The 22767-nt window shown below is 45.3% G+C and overlaps 2 protein-coding genes across 11 annotated transcripts in view; both read left to right on the forward strand.

Moving 5' to 3' along the window:
• Nucleotides 1-7349, forward strand: part of SEPTIN2 (septin 2) — a 35430-nt gene extending 28081 nt beyond the window's left edge. For all 8 annotated transcript variants that reach the window (XM_023644075.2, XM_023644074.2, XM_070270743.1 and 5 more), the window contains 4 exons: nt 791-874; nt 2010-2067; nt 3485-3587; nt 5261-7349. In XM_023644075.2, coding sequence (XP_023499843.1) covers nt 791-874; nt 2010-2067; nt 3485-3586 — 244 coding nt within the window. In that variant the 3' untranslated portion in view covers nt 3587; nt 5261-7349. The remainder of the gene's footprint in view (nt 1-790; nt 875-2009; nt 2068-3484; nt 3588-5260) is intronic.
• Nucleotides 7350-8823: 1474 nt separating this feature from the next.
• Nucleotides 8824-22767, forward strand: part of FARP2 (FERM, ARH/RhoGEF and pleckstrin domain protein 2) — a 110200-nt gene continuing 96256 nt past the window's right edge. Inside the window, exon 1 of one of the 3 annotated variants that reach the window (XM_023642785.2) lies at nt 8824-8915. The gene's annotated coding sequence lies outside the window, so the exon portion shown is untranslated. The remainder of the gene's footprint in view (nt 8916-22767) is intronic. The other 2 variants (XM_023642784.2, XM_070270755.1) reach the window with 2 other exon arrangements.

Here is a 22767-nt window from a genome sequence, read left to right on the forward strand (position 1 = left end):
GAATATTAATACTTCATTTGGTGCTGGCCCTGTGGCCAAGTGGTTAAGTTCGTGCGTCCTGCTTCGGCGGCCCAGGATTTCTCTGGTTCGGATCCTGGGCACAGAAATGGCACCACTCATCAAGCCATGCTGAGGCAGCGTCCCACATAGCACAACCTACAACTAGAAGGACCTACAGCTAGAATATACAACTATGTACTGGGGAACTTTGAGGAGAAGAAGAAAAAAAGAAGAAAAAGATTGGCAATAGGTGTTAGCTCAAGTGCCAATCGTTAAAAAAAAAAATAAAAACAAACTTCGTTTTATGGTCTTCTCCATAGTTGAGGCTAGTTAACTCTTCTGTAAATTTTAAACTTAACAAGTCATGAATATTTGAATTGCATGTTTTCTATATGTTCTTTTAGAAAAACATGCTCTGTTTCAGACTTTGTCTACCGAAAAACTCTGAAGTCTCTTTTTGCATCTGCCTCTTTCCTGTGGTGATGGTCTCCTGCAGAGCTTGGCCGTGGCCGTGGCAGAGGCCCAAGTGGAAGGGACTCTTAACCTGGCCATTTGGGGGTGTGTGTGGGTTGTTTATTGTGGCAGCAAGGAGAGAGAGAGACCTCTATAGATGTTTCCCCAGCCTCAGTGCCTTACCCTGAAATTCCAGTAACTTTGTGTACAATTGATCAAGTAATAAGAGGGGTAACAATGTTACTGATGTTCCTTCCCTGTCCTTGATTGGTGGTGTTTCCTCATGCAGACAGCACTTGCGTGTTGCCCAGCTTTGGTGCATTCTTTTCTCTTTCAGCACTCACATGCAGGATCTCCAGGAGGTGACCCAGGACCTACACTATGAAAACTTCCGCTCCGAGAGGCTCAAAAGAGGCGGCAGGTTGTTGCCCCAAGTCATGCTGTCCCTCTCTCTGTCCATACTGTGTCACCCTGAGTCACACTGTCCCCCTTCCTCTGTGTGTCCAGCTCAGCCTTCTCAACTTCTGAGCAAGACGAGGTGGTTTCCTACTCAGAAGCTATAATGGGATACTTGTTGCTAATTTAATCTAATGGTGCTTTTTTTTTTAACCTGCTGAAGGTAGCTGTAATCTTGTGCACATAAAGAACAGCTTTAGATGGAGAGGCCTGAGGCTTGTATTGGGTACTTTCTCAAAAGCATCACTGTAAGTGGGGACAGACTCACCCGCCAGAAGAAACTGCAGCGCCCTGTCGGGTGAGCAGCAGCTCCGCTGCTCAGCCACGCATGCGGCCACCCCCACCTTTTCTTTTTTACCTCCTAATAGGTTTTTATTTGAGATCTGTATTTTGTGACCTGATTTGTATCTAATAAAGCCACGTCTCTGCTTGGAGTTTAATTAACAAATAAGTGATATACATCATTTATAAAAAGAATTTTCTGTATTGTAGTTCATTAAAATATTCACTTTTTTTTAACTGATGAATTTGTACATACATACAAGGTACACATTAAAGTCTACTTTATTGTGTTATTAACTTGGGGACCAGACATTAAGAAAAGTTTTAGAGGCAGGAAGAAAATCCCGTTCTGAGGAAGCCAACCAGGCTGTCTCCCCGAGACGTGTCATTATGTGAGGAGCTGTGTCCCCGTGTGCTCAGACCGCCTTCCGCCCACCCTCCTCCGCTTGGATACTCAGATCCTGTTCCTTTTTTAAGTTTCATGGCTATAGTCTGTTCATAAAGAATAACTTAGCTTAAAAAAGAATATTCTTCTCTTAGTAGATGTCATCTACTGGTTTTTGAGTAGGTAAAGATGAAAGTGTCATCCCCCTAGTTTAGAGTAAGAAAAATCTCTTGAATTTTCCATTTCATGCTGTTCCTTTTTCATCGTTCTTTTCTTATTCATGTCGTTAATCAGAAAATTACATATATGTGTAATTTGAAACCAATATATTTCTCACAAGTGTAAAATGAAATTATACTTTGGATATCTGTCATCAGAAATAACCAACCATATTTGCCACAATATTGTAATTTTAACTTCTTTTAACTGTTAGAAAAGTGGAAAATGAGGACATGAACAAAGACCAGATCTTGCTGGAAAAGGAAGCTGAGGTAAGTAAAAAAGTACTATTTTTAAGTCTAAAGCCGTTTAGTTTACATTCAAAAATGTTATTTGTGGCTAGCTTGTTATACTTTTGTTTCCTTATTTTTTTGAGAAGGAATATATTACCTGTAACTATTTTATTATATATACATATTTATATACATAATATGCATTTGCTTTACATATATTATCCCATTTCATCTCCAATAGCCATTGAGTCCAAAAAACTTGACAATAGTAAGAGTTTAGTAACATGACTGATTTTTCTAAAATGTTCAAAAATCAATAGTTTTCCTATACATAGATAACAACCAATTGAAAGATATAATGAAAGAAACTGCCATTCACAACCGTTAACAAAAATTTAAGAAGAAACCTTGTGTAGAACTTATACAGGGGGAGAAACTAGAAAACTACTGAAAACAATTTTCAAAAATTTAATAGATATGTAACTTTTTAGGTGGGATGCTCAATGCAGAGATCACAGTTGTCTAGAAATTAATCTCTAAATTTAATGCAATTCCAGCAGAGTTGTGTCTGCTGAGTTCTCTCTTTTAGAGGAGAGTTTGATAAAATAATTCTAACGTTTGTTTTAAAGACTAAGCATGGGAAACAGGAAGCTCTGTAAAAATGTACTGAGGAGAAGAGGCTTGCTTTACTGGTTATGAAAATGTCAGAGGACAGTGGTCATCCTGAGTGTTGGGTACAGGCACAAGAGGCTGATTTTCATCTGGAAATAGGTCATAAGTATAGAAATGTGCTCTGTGGTAAAGGTGGCATTGAGATCTGTTAGAGTTGTGGAATCCAAACATACTGCATAAGTAGTAGCAGAACAGGCCAGCCTTTTGGAAACAAAACTCACATCTTTGGCCAAATTAATTCAATTCAGATCACATATTTAAATGTTAAAAACATAGCTACAAAGTTACTTGGAGAAAATTTAGGTAAATGTTTTATAATACTTGCCTGGAGGCCTTTCTAAACACACAGAAACCATAATGACAAAATTTGATAAGGATAAAGGAGGATGAGCATTGACCATTTGAAAGCTAGGGCCTCGTTGCCTTCCAGAAAAATTGGACCAGTCCCACTGCTCCTTACTGCACATGCCCTACTGGGTAGCCCAAGTCTCGTCCCCACCTTTTAGGTTAAAAAATATCTCTTGTATTGTCTTTCTTTACCTATTTCTTCTATTTATGAATAATTTGTTTCGTACTTGAATTGCACATTCTTGTCATTTGCTTGGTTTGCTATTGAGTTGTTGGTCCTTTCACTGATTTGTGAGAGTTCTTTGAATATTAACTGTCATGTTTTGGGAAAGCATATAAGTTGAAATGTTAGGGATCACAGAACATCCATAAAGAATATTCAGGGACAACAGACCCTGAGAAACCAGTAACATGTCCACACGTCGTGTGTTCACAGCTTCGCCGCATGCAGGAGATGATCGCAAGGATGCAGGCACAGATGCAGATGCAGATGCAGGGTGGGGACGGCGACAGTGGTGTTCACGGGCACCACGTGTAAGGTAATAATAAAGCCTGGAAAACAGGCAGTTGTTACTATGTCTCAACCTGAATATAATGGCAGACACCTCCTCCTTAAGTATGATTCATGTTTTGCAGTTTGAAACTCTATCTTTAACTGCATCGCTGGCCTGAGAGGATGGGAGGAGAAACGGTTGCTCCTAAAAAACAGAAGCTTCTCCTCCACTTCTCTTGTCTAGTAAAGATTTTTCATATTTTCTAAGCTTGCAAATAGGATTAACAATAGAAGAAAAATTATATATTAAAATAACTTTTATTAGTCCTATAATTAGAAATTTATTAGAGCTGAAAACATTTCTTCAAAGAGAATTTTTAAAGTGTTACTAAAAGAGCTTATACAGACCAAAGATAAAGATGGCTTGAAGGGGTGAATTATGCCAGGTAGGTCAGCATTACCTGGATGGAGACTGCTGGCCTCCCACTCCTCACCACAGCTCTGCTCGCCCGATAGTAGTCAGTGAATCACACAGATGTCTGGCCTCCCTGCTTGAACAGAATCTGTAGACACCGGGGAGCTAGGACTAGGAAAAGGCGAATGTTCCCTCCCCTACATCCTGTGGACAGGTGGGCATTCAGAGCTGTCCAGGTGGCTCCTGTCATCACCTCCCAGAGAAAGGAAGGAGAGGTAAAGTCAATAAAGACCACTTGCATGGGGTTAGGGTGGAGACAAACCAGCTCTATGAAGAGAGATGTTTGGGGCTGGACAGAGAGAGTTTGAGCTGGCACAGATCTGGAGAGCAGAAGCTGGGGGTGTAGGAGGAGAGTCTCCTCTGCAAGTTGGGGACCTTATTGTAGAGGCACCGGAGTGTTGATGAAAACAGGGGAGTGATGTGATGACATGAGTGACTTGAGTCTTAGTTGACACATGCAGGATTGAGGAGACAGAAGGCAAGGAGCTGGGAGGTTCAGACACCTGTCACAAGTCCTCCACCTCAGATGGACAGGTCATGAAGGAAGGACCTGGAGAGGCACTGGTCAGCAGAACAAAGCCCCTGCCCTTGTGTGCTTTACTGGGAAAGGTTTTAGTTGTGAAACATACGCACAAAAAGACACAGATATGTATGTACAGTGTGACCAGTTACTAGGGAAGGTGGTTGCTTCACTTTCATCGTCATGTTGAAACCTCGGAAGAGTCCCAAGAGCATGTGCTGAGTTCATACTTCACCAGTGAGGACATCGATGCTGTGCGATACTGTGCCTGTGGTCATATAACTGGTTGAATGACAGGCCCTCCTGACTCCAGGGCTCGATGGTGCATAGGCAGCTTTCACAGCTGGCCGGGAACTGGTGGCACAATGCAGAGAAACGGGGGCTCCTGAGGGCTGGGGCTCATTTGAGGCAGGAGGGACTGACGGGTGTTTGCTCCTTTTCTCTGCTCTTGCTGCTGCTCTTTTTAAAGCTTTGGTTACGGAAGTATGAAAATTCTCTGGGTACATAAAGTTAATTTATAGTTCTGTATACTTTTCAGTTTTGCAGTACTCCCGATTTCCAAGCACCTCATAAATGACGTTTTCATTAGTTAACTCTCTGGTCACATTAGCGATACCTTCTGCTCAATTTGTGTCCTTTGTTACACAGAAAAATAATGCTATTAATGGTTAAAGCAGCAAGCACTGCATTACTCCCATTTAAATGTGTCGTTTTGTTTTTCCAGGAAATACTTGGCGAGATAAAACATTCAGATGAGCAACAGAGCTGCGTTTTCAGATTGTTGAAGGGGGGCCTGTCCACGTCTTACAGTACCTGTGCCTAAGAATTTAATTTTTTTTTAACTTTTGATGTGTTATTTGTATGAAGTACTTTTAACATTTGTATTTCATTGCTATGTTAGACTTTATATTTTGTGAGGTGAACTTTGCATTTTCATTTTTCTTCCACCTTTACTAACCACTAATGTTAGAATTGATTTCCAGGGATCAGTCAGCATGTATAGTTAATACTGCAGGGTTTTTTATTTGGCTGGCCTGAACAATCCTTGAGGAGCACTCTTGACTGATTTTTAGAACATTCAGATTTACCCAGAATGTTCCCGAGTGGTGGAGACAGGGGCCTCGTGGCGCAGACCTGGTGCCGGGCCGTTTGCTTACCAAGCGGCACCGGGTGCAGATTCTTCACTTCCTCGCTTCTGTTTGAGCTCAACACCTAAAACCAGTTTTGCTGCTATAATTCAATATTGTTAATTCATCTGCACATTTATCTGTTTACCAAATGAAATAGAATAGGATTATCTAATGAGATACATGTTTATACTTAAATAGCTTTTTGAAAAACAGGCCTTTGGGGGAGTGAGTTTTAAGAAGTCCCTGGATTCTGCAGCTAGGTCACTTTTTAACCACCGTGCAGAGAGATGGCCACAAGCTGCTCTTTGTAGCGCCCTCCACGGATCCCAGCCCGCCTCTGCTTGGGAGATCAGCGCATCCGCGAGCTCCAGTTTTCATATTGCAGCTGAGGTTCTTACCTACTCAATAAACTGTTTTTACTCAACTAAATTAAAAAGTAACTTTTTAAGGAAAATTAACAATCTATTCAGAAACCAACCTTTTTGTATTTTCTACTGCACTTTGACGTATTTTCTTTACTGCAGGTGTAGAAGATCTGCTTCAGCAGTGGGAATCGGGCTTGGTGGGCGGGCCTCTGAACCGAGACCTGTGATAGGCCTTGAGGCCTCAGTCCTGCAGCCCGAAATGCCGACCGGTTTCCCCAGTTTGGCTTTCCTTCAACTGTTTCTTTTTTGAATGGTTTTCTGAAGGGAGGCAGATAGCTGCGATTCTTTTTTTTATGTGCAGACTGTCTCGTATATTTTCAGCCACTGTCATTTCCTTTATTATGTGTAATACAAGTTTCTCCATGTATCGTGTAAGCATGAAAGGCATTTCAAATCTGCACCGTGGGCTGGTTGACAGGTGCCACCAGTGGAAGCCGCACCTGGTCTGTTTTCTGTGCTCTCTGCCCTCGCCCTTCCCTTTCCTCGTGTGTCTCCATGTCTTGCACTCCAAGGGGCACTGATGCTCCAGAGCTTGCTTTTTTCCAGCATTTCTGCTGACATTGGGGAATTGGTCCCCAGAAAGTGACAGATGAAAGGAGACCTGGAGGGAGCAAGGTGCTGGTTCAGTATTTTCATTTTGCTGTAACAGGAGGAGATGAGATGGAAAAAATGCTTATTAATCCAAGAATGAGGAGGGTTTTTTGTTTTGGCCAGACAAAAAAATAAAATGAGAGGGTAAAAAGACATTAGTTACAAAGGTGTACTACAGAAAAGAATCGGTGTTATTGCTAACTTTGCCTCTTTGCTGTGGCGTCATTGTGAATGGTCAAAAGCTGGACGTTTAGGCACATTGTGCAAAGTTTTTACCAAGAAAAAGTGTCCTGTTACTTTAGAGTACCTCCATGCAGGGCCAATTCTTTGGGTTGTTTTGGCATTTATTAACTATGCTAGTAAAAGCTGTTGGGGGGGGAGCATTTGCAAGTGGTCAGCGTAATCCCTGTGTGTTGTACGTTCGAGTGAGACTACTACTCAGGGCCAGCTGCCAACTAATGATGGTTATGTGGGGGTGGGTGGACCTACACTATTACATTCTTAAATCCCCTTTTGTTTGCTACCCAAATCTAAATACTTTTGCTAATAATTGCTCTTTTACTAAGAGATAATCTTTACCTATAGAAATTATTTTGAAAACTTACTTTACACAGCAATTTTGTATCCATGAAACTAACCTTTTATCAATAAAGCACTATTGTTTAGATATTGAGTAGTCCTCATTATTGCTTCTTTACAAGGGAAAGCAGTAAAGTCTTCTGGGAAAGGTTCAAAGCTCTGCAAACATCTGGATGTAAAATCAGGAAGAATTGTTTGCACCAGTAACATCAGCACCCAACGACTTTGCGTTGACGATCCCAGCCCCAAGGAAAGAGCCATAAAGACTGGAGAGGAGTTATTTACAGGTGATCTGATCACCTATTTAAAGTGAAAGAATGTCTGATAAAAACAAGAGTTGATTGATATCTGCTCACTAACTAAAAAATGTATTGGGAAAAGGAAGATCTCATTCACTGTGGCAACAGTGACCAAAACCTGGAAATACAATGACTGACTGAAGTAGAGCTAAGAAGAGAAAGATAAAGAAAGTTCCTACAGCTTATTAGAAGACGGTTGTAAAACCTGGACTGTAAGCGCGATGTGTGTGGGTGGACGGCCCTCTTGCCGGCTCCACTGGCCACCCCAGGGACCTACCGGGTGGGCCCGTTTGCCTCCTTCCTGAGCCCCTGCCTAGACCCCTGAGGAGTGAAGCTCCCGCTGTCTCTAGTTCCTCCTCTCCCCGGGTCACCCGCCCTTCTGACTGGCTCTGCTCTGCGCGGTCCCCACTGGCGCCGCGCACCTCTTGGGGGTCGTCCTGTGGTGTGTGCACGTTCCCGGGGGCAGCGATGACAGTCCGCAGGGTTCTGATGGCGGGGCTAGTGGTGGTGTCTCTGGGGGCCGGTTAGGGGGAAACCTGGAGGGAGCGATGGGGGGGGCCTCTTCGCAGGCCTCAGCTCCAGAGAGGGGTCCCTGCCGAGCTTCAGACCCTGAGGCGGCCCCGCGGGGAGCGGCACTTCTCCGAAGGCAGAAGCACAGGCGTTGTGCCCTGGAGGACAAGCCCACATCGATCCTGGATATATCCCCTCGGCAGCCAAGTGGGGGCGTCGGACAGCAGCTGGTGCCAGGATCCGGCTGGGAGGGCACGTTGGGCGGGATCTTGAAGGATGTCTAGTTCACTGATCCCCTCCAAGGATAAGCGGTGTGTGTTCCTGCGAGTCGCGGTCCTGGAAGGCCCGGGACGTGGTGTCACGTTTCCATTCCCGGGTGGAGGTAGCGAGGCTAGAGGGCGACCGCGAAGGCTGAGAGGGCCGTGGGCCTCCTCCCCAGCGCGCCCCGCCTCCGCCGCTGCACATCCTCGAGTGGCCCTCAGTGCCCTTAGGCCATTGTTCCGGTAGCCCTAGGAGGAGTGCAACGGGTGGGCGTAAGAAGGCTGGCGGCCATGGGCTGGGGCGGGGTGAGCCCCGCGGGGAACCCCGTCGGGCCCTGGGAGCTGAGTCCCCGCCCCTCCTCCTCCGTTCACCAATCAGAACTCGGTGCCGCGCTTTCAGGCCTCGGGCTGCGGAGGCCCCGCCCCAGCGGTCAGCGGGCCAATCGGCGGCGCGTCCGCGGGGCGGGGGCGGGGCCCCGGGCGGGGGCGGGACGGGGCGGGGGCGGCCCGCGGGCAGTCGGGAGCGGGCGGAGCGGCGTGGGACTCGGAGGCCGCTGCGGGCGACGGCGCGGGCCCGGAGGGCCGGTGAGGACGCGGGGCCTGGGTGGGCGGGCGAGGGCGCGGCGCTGGGCTCCTCAGGCCGAAGCCGAGGCCCCGGGCAGGGCGGGCGCTGAGGCCCTCAGGACGGCGGTCCAGCAGAGGAGCCAACGCCCGGGCTCAGAAGGCCTTCTAGGGCGGCGGGCCCCGTGCGAGGAGGGCCCGTGTGTGGGGAGGCTGCCCGCCGGAGGCCGCGGGGCGGGCGAGGAGGGTCCCGCTGGAGGCCCGGGGTGTGCCGGGAGGGTCCCGCTGGAGGCCCGGGGTGAGCCGGGGAGGGTCCCGCTGGAGGCCCGGGGTGAGCCGGGGAGGGTCCCGCTGGAGGCCCGGGGTGTGCCGGGGAGGGTCCCGCTGGAGGCCCGGGGTGTGCCGGGGAGGGTCCCGCTGGAGGCCCGGGGTGGGCCGGGGAGGGTACCGCTGGAAGCCCGGTGTGGTCCCGGGAGGGTCCCTCGTTGAGGCCTGGGAGGGTCCCAGGTGGAGGGGCGGGCTGCGAGGGTCCAGCTCGGAGGCCCGGGATGAGCCGGGGAGGGCCCAGGGTGAAGGCCGACAGGTGGACCTGGGAAGGTCGGGGCGTGGAGGCCGGTGGGATGCCCTGTGGGGTGTCCGGCGTGGCGACCCGCGCAGAGCCACGGGTGGAAGCTCGCACTGGCGTGTAATCACGCCCTTCTTGGCCTTTCCTTAAATTGTATCTTAAAGGTGCGAACCTGGTGTTCGGTGTTCATGTTTTTACTACACTAAGATCTTGAAATACTCCTAAGGCCGTGGGGAGCGTCCTAAAGGAAAACCATGAGAACTGGGACGAGAATATGGCCCAGTGCATCACACAAGCACCTTTTCCATTTTTGCTGGCGACAGCAGCCTCTCATGGCCTTTCATATGCTAGTCAGCAATGGCTGTGAAAACAAGGCTTGTTGAAGAGAATAATGTCAATACATAGTGTAAAGATAGGATGGAAAGATGTAAATCCCAGGGCTAAATCTTTAAAGGGTGGTTTTTCTCTCTGCCTTTATTTATTTCCATCAGGTAGCTTTGGCTGGACCACCGTGGAAATGTTTGATAACCATGGGGTGGCACTGGGTTAGAGTGTTGGTTGTGTGTAGACTGAATTACAACAAACAACACAGATTTTCTCCCTGCCAGAGAGTTGGAAGAATATGTTCGAGGTAGACCGATGTGGAACAATCTTTACTTGTAGGCCAAATATAATTTTAATTTTCTGTATCTGTGAGTTCCTGTACCCCAGAAGTCACAGTTCTGTGTGAAGAGTTGTGAAGCGCTTCCTGCCTGTTTTTTTTTGTTTGTTTGGTCCTCAAAATCTGCAAAGAAGCCGTGGCCAGGTTGCACAGCCCCATTTTAAAGTAGAGAAAGTGGAGTGACTGGTTTAGGATGGTGCCCTGGCCGTGCCTCTCTGCTGCACGTGCTTTATTGCAGATTCTCACTGTGCAGTTCGCACTGAGCCGTTTCGACTAGATGCTGATGTGCAGTTTCCTGAACTGCCAGAGTTTGCTGGCTCGTTTGCACGCGTGAACATCCTTTCCCAGTGGACTTCCAGGTTCTGTCTGTACCAATTCTTTTTCAAAGAGGAAGTTTATCTGATGTGTTCATATAACTCTGCTTCAGGTTCCTTATCAATAAAATGGGGTTAAAATTTACCTACCTCACAGGCTTGTTGTGAATACTGTCAGTTGAAAGCTGTTAGCAAGATGCCTGGCACACCGTAAGTGCTTAAATAAATGTTAGCCATTATATTATCAGGTAGAAGAGTAATCCGAGTGGACAGTAGAGAGAAAACTAGGCAGTATTTAAGCAGAGTTGTCCTGCTTGCAGGGAAGGATTTGAACTCGATTAACCAAGCGAAGATTGATGCATGGATGATTCCGTGCAAGCCCTTTTAATTCCATATGGCTCCAGGACTTCTGTTCCATTCCTTCTTTCCAAACACTCCTGCTTCTGGTTACATCCACACCTCCTGTGTACTCAGACAGCAACAGATTTTTCTAAGTGCTGCTTACCCTTTCAGGTTTGTTCCTGTTTTTCCTTCACCCACTGTCTCATCAGCTTGCCAGCTCCCCTTTTCGTTCAGTGGGTCGTGAGCTTCCTGCACACAGCATAGTGTTAGGTGTACAGGAAAACCCCACCATACAGTTGGGTGTTGAGCCAAGGGTCACGCTGGTGGTATTCTCTGAGATCTGGATGTGTAGAGCATCTTTGGACTGTAGCATATTTTTTGACTCTAGGTTTTACCTTAGCAACAGGGAGTCAAAAAAGGTGAAGATTCCACAAAACATAACATGATAAAGCCGAGTGTTTGGTGGGTTTCTGGGGATCGGTAACTTGGGTGGTGATTCTGTAGACTGGTCTAATCCTTTGGAGAGCAGCTAGCAGTATGTGATAAAGACTTTGATTTTGGAATCCCAGTTTTGAAAACAAACTCTGCTGTGTAACCCCTGTGTATCAGTATGAAAGAGTACTCCACAGCCAGGAAACATGCCTGGCAATCTCATTCTTGTCCTTGCCTCCTAACAAAATTTGTATCATTTTGATCCATGGAAGTATGTTCAAAAACATGCCTTAACGAAAAAGCAAAACAGTGTTACACAGCAATTATACTGTTATAAAAATATGTGGTAACGTGGACAAGGATCAAGGGAAGTTAGAGTGCTATAAGTAGTTTCATTTTAAAATCGTGGGATTGTTTTCTCCCTAAACTGATGTTTTGCTTTATAGCCATTTTAAAATTCAAAAAGATATTATAATGTTGTAGGATGCAATGGTGAATCTCCCTTCATCCTGTCTCTCCCCAGCTTGTCCTTCTTATTGCTATTGGCATGAGATTACATCAGACCTCTTAGGTTGGCCCCGGAGATCCCTCACAGCCCAGCCTTGCAGGCATCCTCCAGGTCCCAGCCACACTCAGCCTTTCACACTTGCCCAGCAGTCCCGAGTCTGTGCACACACTGCTCTTTGCCCAGCTGGTCTTCTTTCCACTGCAAGGCCCAGCATTGACTTCATGCCTGGGAAGCTTCTCTGGGTCACGCTGGCAGTGCCCTCTTCCTCGGCGTTGCCTCATTCCTTCTGCTCTCTGTGACTGCACTTGGGAGGTGGTGCTGGCCTCTTATCTAGTTGTCTCCCCTTCTAGATCTTTATGTGCCCTGTGCTTTGCATGTGGGGTCTCTTAAACCAGAGAGAAGACAGCACAGCCTGAAATCAGGGTGGGGTTGAGGCCACCTGCAGAGCTGAGTGACTGCCAGCAAGTCACTAACCTTTCTGAGCCTGAGTTCATTGATCTATATTATGGGAACTGTGAGGATTAAATGAGATGATGTGGGTGAGGATATGGTGTGGCCTCCCAGCTGCGGTCATCACTTGGGACACAGTGGCCATTGCGCTGTGCCCAGGACCTTCTTTAGGCCTGACACAGATGCTCACTTCTTATTGAGGCCTTCCCCCTCCCTCTCTACCCACCAGAGGCCTGTCTGCTGTCCTCACTTCACTCTCTCCATGGCCCTCACCGCCATTTAACATACTGTCGTCTTTGTCTTATCCCACTATAATGGGAGAGATTCTCTCTGATAAACTCTCAGATCCTTAAGTACTTAGACTTACTTGATGGAGAAGAAGTGCAAATAAATGTTTGAATGAATTAATCAAATTTCATCTGGGACAAGGGCAGATGCCAAGTTTTGTGGGACCTGAAGCTTATACAATTTGGGAGAAGGGGCCTCTTTAAAAAATAACACAGTGTTACAAATAAAGATTAATTTGGGAAGTGAATATTTATTTAGAATGAGAAAAGTAAATAAGTTACATATTTGAAAAGGCTGACCACTAAATCTGGAAAAATAGCATATTTGTTAGTTAATTACCTGATACACCTTTGTAAGACTTTTTCTTTGGCTGTGTACTGTTTAATTGCCTCTTTGCATGACAGAGAATACTGTAGAAAGAATTCAGTGATTCCTTAGCATAGTTGATCATAAATTTTTGTTATTGGTAGGATGCGTCAAACATGATTTCACGTATAGATATCTTTGCTGTTTCTAGTACAGGTACAGGTGTGTGTCTCAGAAAAGCAGGCATTCTGATAAATTCTATTTTGCACGATTCTATTCAAAAAAGTAAAAAGATCTGTGATACATTTATAATTATACTGCTACATTATCAATTATTTTTCTCTCAGGAGAGAACTACAGTTTTGACTACTGAGAAATGAACTCTTCGCTTACATTTTAACGTGTCTGATGATAGTTTTCTCACAAATGAGCATCTGGCTCCCATATTTCAAATTTGTTGCTTTCGCACGGCCCACACACTTCTGGCCAGGCACCATTGAATCCGCCCCCAGTGCGGCAAGGCCCCTGGCGCTGCACATTTGTCTGGTAAACTCCTGGCAGACAGGCGCAGTGAGTGATGGCAGAAGCCATACCTGCATTGAGGTGGCTAGTAATAACTTAAGTGTACGCAGAAGTAGCTGCAGACAACATAAATGTATCCCATAACCCAGACCAAATGTGTTTCCAACTCGCTGTGCCCTTAACTGGATCCCAAAAATGCCAAGAGCCCTTCGTAAGCTACCTGACATAAAGGGAAAGAGGGATGGAGGCATAGAGTGGAAAGAGGCAGCCGTCTTAATTGATTGCAATTGGAGTATTTTTTGTAAATTGTACAAAAGGCTGTGACCATAGGCACACTTTGCTTAGGGCCTTTCCTGGGACCTTAGAAGGGGCCAGTGCAAGTGAGGGGCCCAGAAACTGGCAGCAGAATAGATTTATAGTCACACTGCTTTTGCGTGGGGCAGTTTCTGGCCCTTGGCTTGATGCCAGATAACAGTAGAGGCACGTGGGGTGAGGGTGCTCAGTGCATCTTCCAGCGGCTAGTGGGAATGTGTTTGGGAAGGAGGAAGCAACACTGGGTAGTTTTGCAAATTGTTTAAATCACTATCTCTTACTCTTTTGTCTCCTTCACGATTAAAATCCCAGTCGCTTTGGTAGTTAGTAAGATGAATGTTGAGGGAACAAGTCTCCATATCTGAACAGGAAATCAACTCCAGAGTGTTTAAGAATATTAATTTTATTTTAACTGAACTATTTTACAAAGAAGAACAAGCACAACTCCTAGAGGAGACACAGAGGTTATTCCTGCTTTCTCTTGGGAGGTGAGCAATGGCATGCTGTAGGTGACCCCCACCAGTTAAGCCTTCTAAAGCAGGTAGTACTTATGCAGTAGTCTGCAGAAAAGCCATCAGGTTTCAAAAGTAATGTGTGCTCATCACTGTAGACAATTTGAGAAATGCAGAACATTGGAAATAAGGAAATAAAAATTGCCCCTCTTCCCTCTCCCAGAGATAACCACTGAGAACATGTTTTCAAATGCATGGATGTCAAGTTCTGGTTTGGGGAAGATGGAGTAAGTGCACTGCACCCCATGTCTCGCACTGACCATGGCTGGGAAGCCTGGACGGCTGCATGGAGCATCTATTTGAGGACTCTGACAAGTAAATGGTGACAGGCAGATTGGAGACAAAGGCTAGAATTTGAAGTACACTTCTACCAGCAGTGAGTTTCCTGGTTTTCCTCCAGCAGTCCCAGCCTGGTCTCAGGGTATCCAAAACCCAGGGCTGGGCCCCAGCTGCAACCAGGGAGAAGCCTTCCAGTTTGGGCTCCAGGAGAGAGAGTGGGGGAAAGCCACCATTTTCTCTCCTCTCTCTCCCTGTCCTGCAGCTGGTTCTGGGGCAGCAGGAGCCTGCAGACACCTAAAAATCTGAGGAAGTAGCGGGGAGCCACTGTTGCTTCTTTCTCTGCAGCTGGGTCCCAGGCAAGGGTGCAGCCACAGGATGTGCACCAAAGAGCAGGATAACTAAAGCCCCAGGTTTCTGGCTGGAGGACTGAGAAGGGGAGCCCCAAGCCACTGGAAAGTCCACCAGGGAGATTATGGAACGGGAGGAGCTCAGGAAAGTGACCCCTGAAGTTGCTTATGAACTTATGGGCTCAATGCCGAGCTGTGCACACATGGATCTGACCTTGAATGGCTTACCAGAGACTTTGGGAACTTAGCTAAGGGGTAGACCACTGCCTGGAAACCAGGATGGCTGCTTGGTGATGGTGTACAGGGAGGAAAGAGCCTCTGAAGATGGAGGTGACGCTGAGACCATAAGCCACAGATGGCGAGTCGGGATTTACAGACTGAAGCCAGCCAGGCCGGTGCTGCTAAAGCAAAAGTACCAACATTCTCCACAGAATTTAAACAAGACCCAGAGTCGCATAACAGGACAATATTAAAAATGTCCAGGATACAATCCAAAATTACCCAGCTTGCACAGAACCAGGAAAATACCACCTCTCAAGAGAAAAGACAGGCTAAAGCCAAGATGATGCAGATGTTGGAATTATCTGACAAAGACTTTAGGATTGGCAGAATTTTGGCCCCCATGACCTTCACCCCTGGTGTTACTTCTGGGGATATGTTACGTTACATGACAAAAGCACTTTGCAGATGTAAATAAGAGTACTGATCAGCTGTTCTTAAAATAGTGAGGTTATCCTGGATTATCCAGATGGGCCTCTCTGCTTACATGAGCCCTTAAAAGTAGAGATCTTTCTCCAGCCGACAGCAGAAGGGGAAGGCAGAGATTGGAAGCATAAGAAGGCCAGCACACTGGCTCTGAAGATGTAGGGAGCCACAGGCCAAGGAGTGCAGGTAGCCCCTAGAAGCTAAAAATGACCAACAGCTGATTGCCTGCAAGGACTGGGGGCCTCACTTCTGTACCCAAACAGAACTGAATGAGTCTGGATGTGTGTTCTCCTGCAGAGCATCTGGATAAGACCCCAGGCCAGCTGACACCTTGACTTAGACCTTGTGAGACCCTAGGCAGAGAGCTCTGCTAGTCTACACTGCACCCAGACTTCCAACCCACAGAAACTGAGATAATAAAAGCCTGTTATTTGACGCTGCTAAGTTTGTGGTAAATTGTTAAGGCTGCAATAAAAAACTAACACACACTTTAAAGCAGCTTTTATTAAAATGTTACGAGAAGTAAGAGTACTCTTGAAATAAGTGGAAAGATAGTCTTGCCAAAAAAAAATAGAAGATATAAAGAAATAAGTGGTAATTTTAGAACTGAAAAATATATAACTGAAGGAAGTGACAAGGGAAAGAGTGAATTTATAATGCATGGATGTACAATTTTTTAACTCATTTTTTTTGTTTTTTAATCTTGAAGAATTTGCATTATGGTATATTGGACCAGCAGTCAGGACACTGGGTGCTAGTCTCACCTCTCCACAAATTGGATCTGTGTTCTCAACAAGCAGCTTCATTCCCTGGTTGTGATATCCCGTGGAGACTAAGGGACTGGGCCAGCATTTCATAGTGTGGGAGCCTCACACACTCCCTCTCTCTCAGCTATGAACTGTTCCAAGGGTTCCTTGGATCTTTATGTACATCAAAAATTGTTGCTGGAACTGTTTTTTTTTTTTAACTTATGGAAAATTCCAAATACAAAAGTAGAGAAAACAGTATATCAAACCCAGCTTCAGTAATCAACATATGGGCAGTGGTTTGGGTTTGGTCTGTAGTCCCCTCCGCTGAGCCCCACCTCCCTGGATTCTTTTAATCCTAGACATCATTCTATTTTATCCATAAATACTTTAGTGTGTATGTCTAAGAGATAGGGGCATTTTTCCCCTTTGCATACATACGATATTAAAACACCTAGAAAATTAACAGTACTTCTTAATATTATCCGATATTCAGTTAGTGTTCAGATTTCCCCAATTTTTCCATAAATATTTGATTCAGGATTCAAATAAGGTCCACACATAGCATTTGGCAGAGAACATCTTTTAATTGTTTCTGTTTCCCCTTGCTTTCTTTTATAGCCATGTATTGAAGAAATTAGGATATGCCGCATTCTGGTTTTACTTGTAGTCTTTTTAATCTTTAGGATATATATCACGAGTGATGTAGAAAGAAGTCACTGAGTTTTAAAGTCACTTGAAGTAACTCTCTTTGTAGTTTAGCCTCTGTACTAATGTACAGTTAGGATCATTTGTTTCATTGTGCTTGAGTCTTTAGGGCTTTTTTAAAACACTGATTTAATTTTGCTTTTAATCAGGTAAAAACATTTACAAGGTTCCCACATCAACATGACTAAACACGTATATTAGAAGCACAGTTTCCAGCACTGTCTTTTCAGAGCCCCCCCATAGTTAACTATTTTCATTAGTTTTTAGTTTATCCTTCTATTGCCGTTGTTTGAATATAAGCAAACGAATATGTGTACATTCCTCCTCTTTTAACAAAAGTAAGTGTTCTATGCACCTGCTTTTGCAGCCTGCTTCTATTCACTTTCACACCAAAGGAGCATATGGAGATCTTCCTGCTTTTGTTTGTGAAGATTTTAATGTTAAATTGGGCAGCTTCATACCAAAAACAAACAAAATGTGTTGAGAATCAGTCAGTTATCCAGATTCATTTCAGCTCTTAAAACTTTTTTTTTTTTTTTTTTTGGTAAGGAAGATTGGCCCTGAGCAAATTTCTGTTGCCAATCTTCCTCCTTTTGCTTGAGGAAGATTGTCACTAACATCTGTGCCAATCTTCCTCTGTTTTTTTGTGCATGGGATGCTCCCACAGCATGGCTTGAGGAGCGGTGCGTAGGTCCACTCCCAGGATCTGAACCTGCGAACCCTGGGTCGCCAAAGTGGAGTGTGTAACTGGGCCCACCCCAGCTCTTAAAACTTTATTTTTCAGTGAATAGAATTTCGTTTAACATAAAGTCAGAGCACCTGATGGTAGAAGGCCTAAAATATTGACATCTGTTTGGTGTTCAGCAATTCTTTAAAAAACCTAGGGAGTAAAAGTAGAATTGTAAGGTTTGCTAATATTGGTTATGTCCAAAGTCATCTCTTTGGACCAATAATCTGTGTTTATATTGCAGTGCTGAATTTGTCTATGAGTGGTCTTCCTTTTCTTGCAGACATTTAGCCGCTATTTCATATGAGGAGGTAGGAAGGAAAGGATAACATGATTTTATGAGGTTTATTTAATTTTGGGCTACTAAATACTATAAATTAGTTGGAATCAAGAACACATCTCTGGGGCGGGCCCCGTGGCACAGTGGTTAAGTGCATGCGTTTCGCTTCCATGGCCCAGGGTTTCCCAGTCAATCCTGGGTGCGGTCATGGCACCGCTTGTCAAGCCATGCTGTGGTAGGCGTCCCATGTATAAAGCAGAGGAAGATGGGCATGGATGTTAGCTCAGGGCCAGTCTTCCTCAGCAAAAAGAGGAGGATTGGCAACAGATGTTAGCTCAGGGCTAATCTTCCTCAAAAAAAAAAACACATCTCTTTTCATTTTCACATTGAGCTGTCTTATCACAGAGCCACAGATTCTTAGAGTTGAAAAGGACCTGATTAGCTCCTCCCTCCCTCTTCATTTTCCAGAATAACAGCCAGGGCTGGGAGTGCTGAAGTGACCAGCTTATTCATGGCAGAATGGGAATTAGACCCCAAGGCTGCTGCCTCCAGATCTCCGCCCCTGGCTGCTCCTGCGTGCTTCCTCGTGTCCCACTAGTGCCTGCCTGTTCACTTGGCCTTTTATCACAGCTTGGTAGACACTTTCTGTTTTCGTGAGCTGCCCTTGCAGCAGCAGAGGCTCTTGAGGTTGCTGCTGCCCTTCCTGGTGTTTGCAGCACAGCGTTGCCTGGAGTTCAGGTTCTCCTCGGGCCGTAGGCTTCGCACAGGTGACGTTGCATCCCAGAGCGCCATGGAGCCGCGCGTGCAGGCGAGTTCTGCAGTGCCCTTCTCCCCAGGCTGTGGGACCAAAGTGGACTCTGTGATGCTCTGGCCGTGTTGGCTTCCAGGGGCCAGCGGAGCTGTATCCTGGGGAGGAGGTGTGTGTGCATAGCCGTCCATGTTCACGCAGGTGCGGGTGCCCCTGCCAGCCCTCCATCTGGCCAGCTGTTTCTCATTAGCTCTTTGAGTTCTTGCTGTACAAGTTTTAATATTTTTTCCCCAATTCCTTACATTGACTGAATTATTCAGTTGCTTAAAAATACTTAGTTGCTAAGAAAATATCAGTCATGCTTATTAGAAGGGGAATTAAAAAGGATCCTCTCTTGCTACCCTGTAGTAAAGAGGCAGTGCAGCCTGTGGTGGAGGAGCTGGGTGAGAATTCCATTTGAATATTATCAGCGATGCCAGTTCATTCCTAACACTGCTGTGGATTTCAGGCATATTAGACAAGTGCAGTGAAATGAGAAGTGCCATAGTCTGCTTCCTTAGTGTAGAAAGATGTTTTTGATCCTCCTGAAAGAGGCAACCAAAACTGTTTCAAGGAAAGTGGATTTTCTTTTTAGCACAATGGAAATTTTAGCCAGTTCTCTTTACAGGGGCCAGTGGACTGTGCTTTTCCTGGGGAGCCACGTGCTGATTTTCCAGCAGATGGGGGGAGGTGGCCAACTCCAGGCTGGGCTCGAATCCTGGCTCTGTCACTTCTGAGTTATGTGTTCCACGGCAGACTTTTCTTTTTTTTTTTTTTTAATAGACTTTATTTTTTAGAGCGGTTTTAAGTCACACCAAACTTGAGTGGAAGATACAGAGATTTCCCATGTGCCCCCTGCGCCCCCACATGCACAGCCTCGCCGTGCTATCATCATCCCCCCAGAGTAGTACATTTGTTACAGACCATTGACACGTCATCACCCAAAGCCTTGGCAGACTTTTGAGCCAAATTTTTCCAACTTTAAGATGGAAATGACATATCACAAGGTGGTTTTTTTAATTTTTCTTAAATGAGAATATATGCATAGAAGGCAAGTTTAAAGTAGGTAGCACTAAATGTCAGTAGTAGAAATTGTCTCCAGCCACCAGAAATAATTTCAGGAATGAAGATTCAAAGCATTTCATTCACATGGAAGGAAGATGGGAAAATAAACTGGAGTCCCCAAAAGTCCCTGGTTCTTTACGCCGCCTCTTCCCTCTGGGCTTCTGAAAAGGTTCTCTGGCAGCACAGAGAAGTGGACAGGGGCTAACATCTGACCTTGGGCTGCCAGGACTACACAGCACTTGGTGCGTCAAGGGCTGTTAGTGGTCTTGCTCTTCCTAGTCTGGCTTCCATTTTGTTGCCTTTTTAGTATTTATAAGCACACAAAGCAAAACAAAGTAATTTCTGTTAGGTTATAATTTGTGTAAAATAGATTCAGTGCGTGCATTTTTCCTTTCATTTTTTTCCCACTGTCATGCTGAATTAAGTGATCAGGCTGTAGCTCGTTTCTACAGTAAGTGTCCAGTTATGCTGTTGTTCTAAAATAGATGGAGAGACTTTGAGATTAAGGTTAACTAACATTCACGGCATTGGGGTTACATACCAATTTTCTATTAAGCGTCTTACTTTCTAAGCTTTCTTAATCTTAAAGCCAAGAGATTATTACATAGGTAGCATATGCCACATTACTATTGTGTGATAGCAGACGGATTTTTGGGGGAATATCAGCAGGGTACCCCTTGGGATCATTTCCTCTTAAGTCCCTTAGATGACCTGGAACAAGAGCATCTTGTGGCCCTGAGTCTCAGCTTAAGCTGTATTGATGTCTTACTTTGAACTAGAGGAAAATAACTAGGTTGTAAGTTTGCTACTCAGAAAGTGTACAAACCTGCAAAGGTTTCCTCTTGTGAGCTGTTTTAGTATTCCTTGAACCAAGAAAAGTGTTTCTCATTTGTCTTAATACGTCTTTCATTCCTAAGAGAGATGAAGCAATGATAAATTATAAGTGTGCTGTCTTAGGGGCCAGCCCCATGGCATAGTGGTTAAGTTCGCACGCTCCACTTTGGTGGCTGGGGTTTGCCAGTTCGGATCCCAGCGTAGACGTACACACTGCTCATCAAACCATGCTGTGGCAGGTGTCCTGCGTATAAAATAGAGGAAGATGGGCACAGGTGTTAGCTTAGGGCAAATCTTCCTCAAAAAAAAAGTGTGCTGTTTTAAATGTATTTTTATTACAAAACACAGATATAGAAAAACTGCATGAGGGGCCAGCCCTGTGGCCTAGTGGTTAAGTTTGGCATGCTCTGCTTCAGTGGCTTGGGTTTGTTTCCCGGGGGCAGACCTATACTACTCATTGGCAGCCATGCTGTGGCATCGATCCACATACAAAGTAGAGGAAGATTGGCACAGATGTTAGCTCAGGGTGAATCTTCCTCAGCAAAAAAAAAAAAAAAAAGGAAAAGAAAAACTGCATGAATCAAATCTATGGCTTAATGAATTGTAGAGTGAACACTGTCCCTATCAAGCTCTAGAACTGTGCTGGACACACCAGAGACCTCTTCCCTGTACCCCATCCCAGGGATGGACCCCCATCTCACCAAGAGGGACCACTACCCTGACTTTTCTAGTAGTAGCCTCCTTGCATGTTGTTCTTATGGTCTTCTCACCCAAATATGTCCCTCTGGATGCTATAGGTTAGTCTTGCCCATTTTTTTTTTTTAGAAGTATGTGTTTAGGTATGGCTTTTTATAATGAGTATAAGAGAAAGAACTGGAAGAAATTTTTGCATCTAAAATTAAGAAAAAGTAAAAGAGAATTTCACAGTGGAATAAATAAGAGAACTGACTTCTAAAAATGTTTTCTGGTTGTATATATGTTTTCAGAATTGTAGCTTTACTTAAAAGGGGAAGGATTGCTTTGATTCCCCAAATAAAACATCCCATAGCTTGTTTTAGAAGAACCTACTTGAGGTCTGGCCCGGTGGTGCAGCGGTTAAGTGCTCATGTTCCGCTTCAGCGGGCCGGGGTTCGCCAGTTCGGATCCTGGGTGCGGACATGGCACGGCTTGGCACACCACGCTGTGGTAGGCGTCCCACATATAAAGTAGAGGAAGATGGGCACAGATGTTAGCTCAGGGCCAGTCTTCCTCAGCGAAAAGAGGAGGATTGGCAGCAGTTAGCTCAGGGCTAATCTTCCTCAAAAAGAAAAAAACCTACTCTTGGTGGTTCAGCATTGGGTAAATGTCGTGACTGACCAAGAACTTACTTTCACCTCTTTTCACACTGATGACACTTACAAGGGAGCCTTCTTCATTCACAGCCTCTTACTTTTGCATTAACTACTCGAGCTTGTAAAATTGAAATGAAAGAGCTCATGTTTAAGGTTCCCAGAACCTCATGTATCTCACGTTTGACATCAGTGGCATGAAGACAGTGCTTTTCTACAGTGTGGTTCTGTTTGTGACCATAGTCCGTGTCTTTTGTGACTGTCGTCTGTACAGTGTGTGGGGTAAGGAGGCAGTTCATGTTCTCCCATTCCGGGGACGTTAAGTAAATACTTAGCCAACATTCACCCTAAGAATGTAGTTCCTGCCCACAGGGAGCATACAACTTAGGAATTCTGAAGAAGACAGGTGTGGCTCAGGTCATGAACGTGCCTGTCCACAAAGGGAGACCATCCTTCATTTGTGAAGGAAGTGGGACGGGAGACATATTTGGCAAAATGACACTCAGTCTCATCATTTTACTCACTTTTCCTGGGGGTTTTAGCGTTCTCATTTTCCGCTTGCTTGTTTGATGAGTCAGACATGCGTGAGAATTCTCGCCCGGGTGGCTGGAAGGTTGTCTGCTGGGTGGGGTAAGGGTGCAGGAGCAGTTGCTCAGCAGCGGGTCACAGAGAAGGTTTTTGAACTTAATTCAACAGATAAAAAGTTCAAGAGTTGGTTCGCTTGATAACAAAATGAGCATGAAAAGGAGGAGGGGGCCAGGGGCCTCAGAGCAGTTAGTTGTCAGGGGAACGGCCTAGGGACTCAGTGAGACTGAGCCTCAAACATTGTACCACAAATTAGTAGTGACTTTTTGAAGA

The sequence above is a fragment of the Equus caballus genome, chromosome 6 (assembly GCF_041296265.1).
Source record: "Equus caballus isolate H_3958 breed thoroughbred chromosome 6, TB-T2T, whole genome shotgun sequence".
NCBI lineage: Eukaryota > Metazoa > Chordata > Mammalia > Perissodactyla > Equidae > Equus > Equus caballus.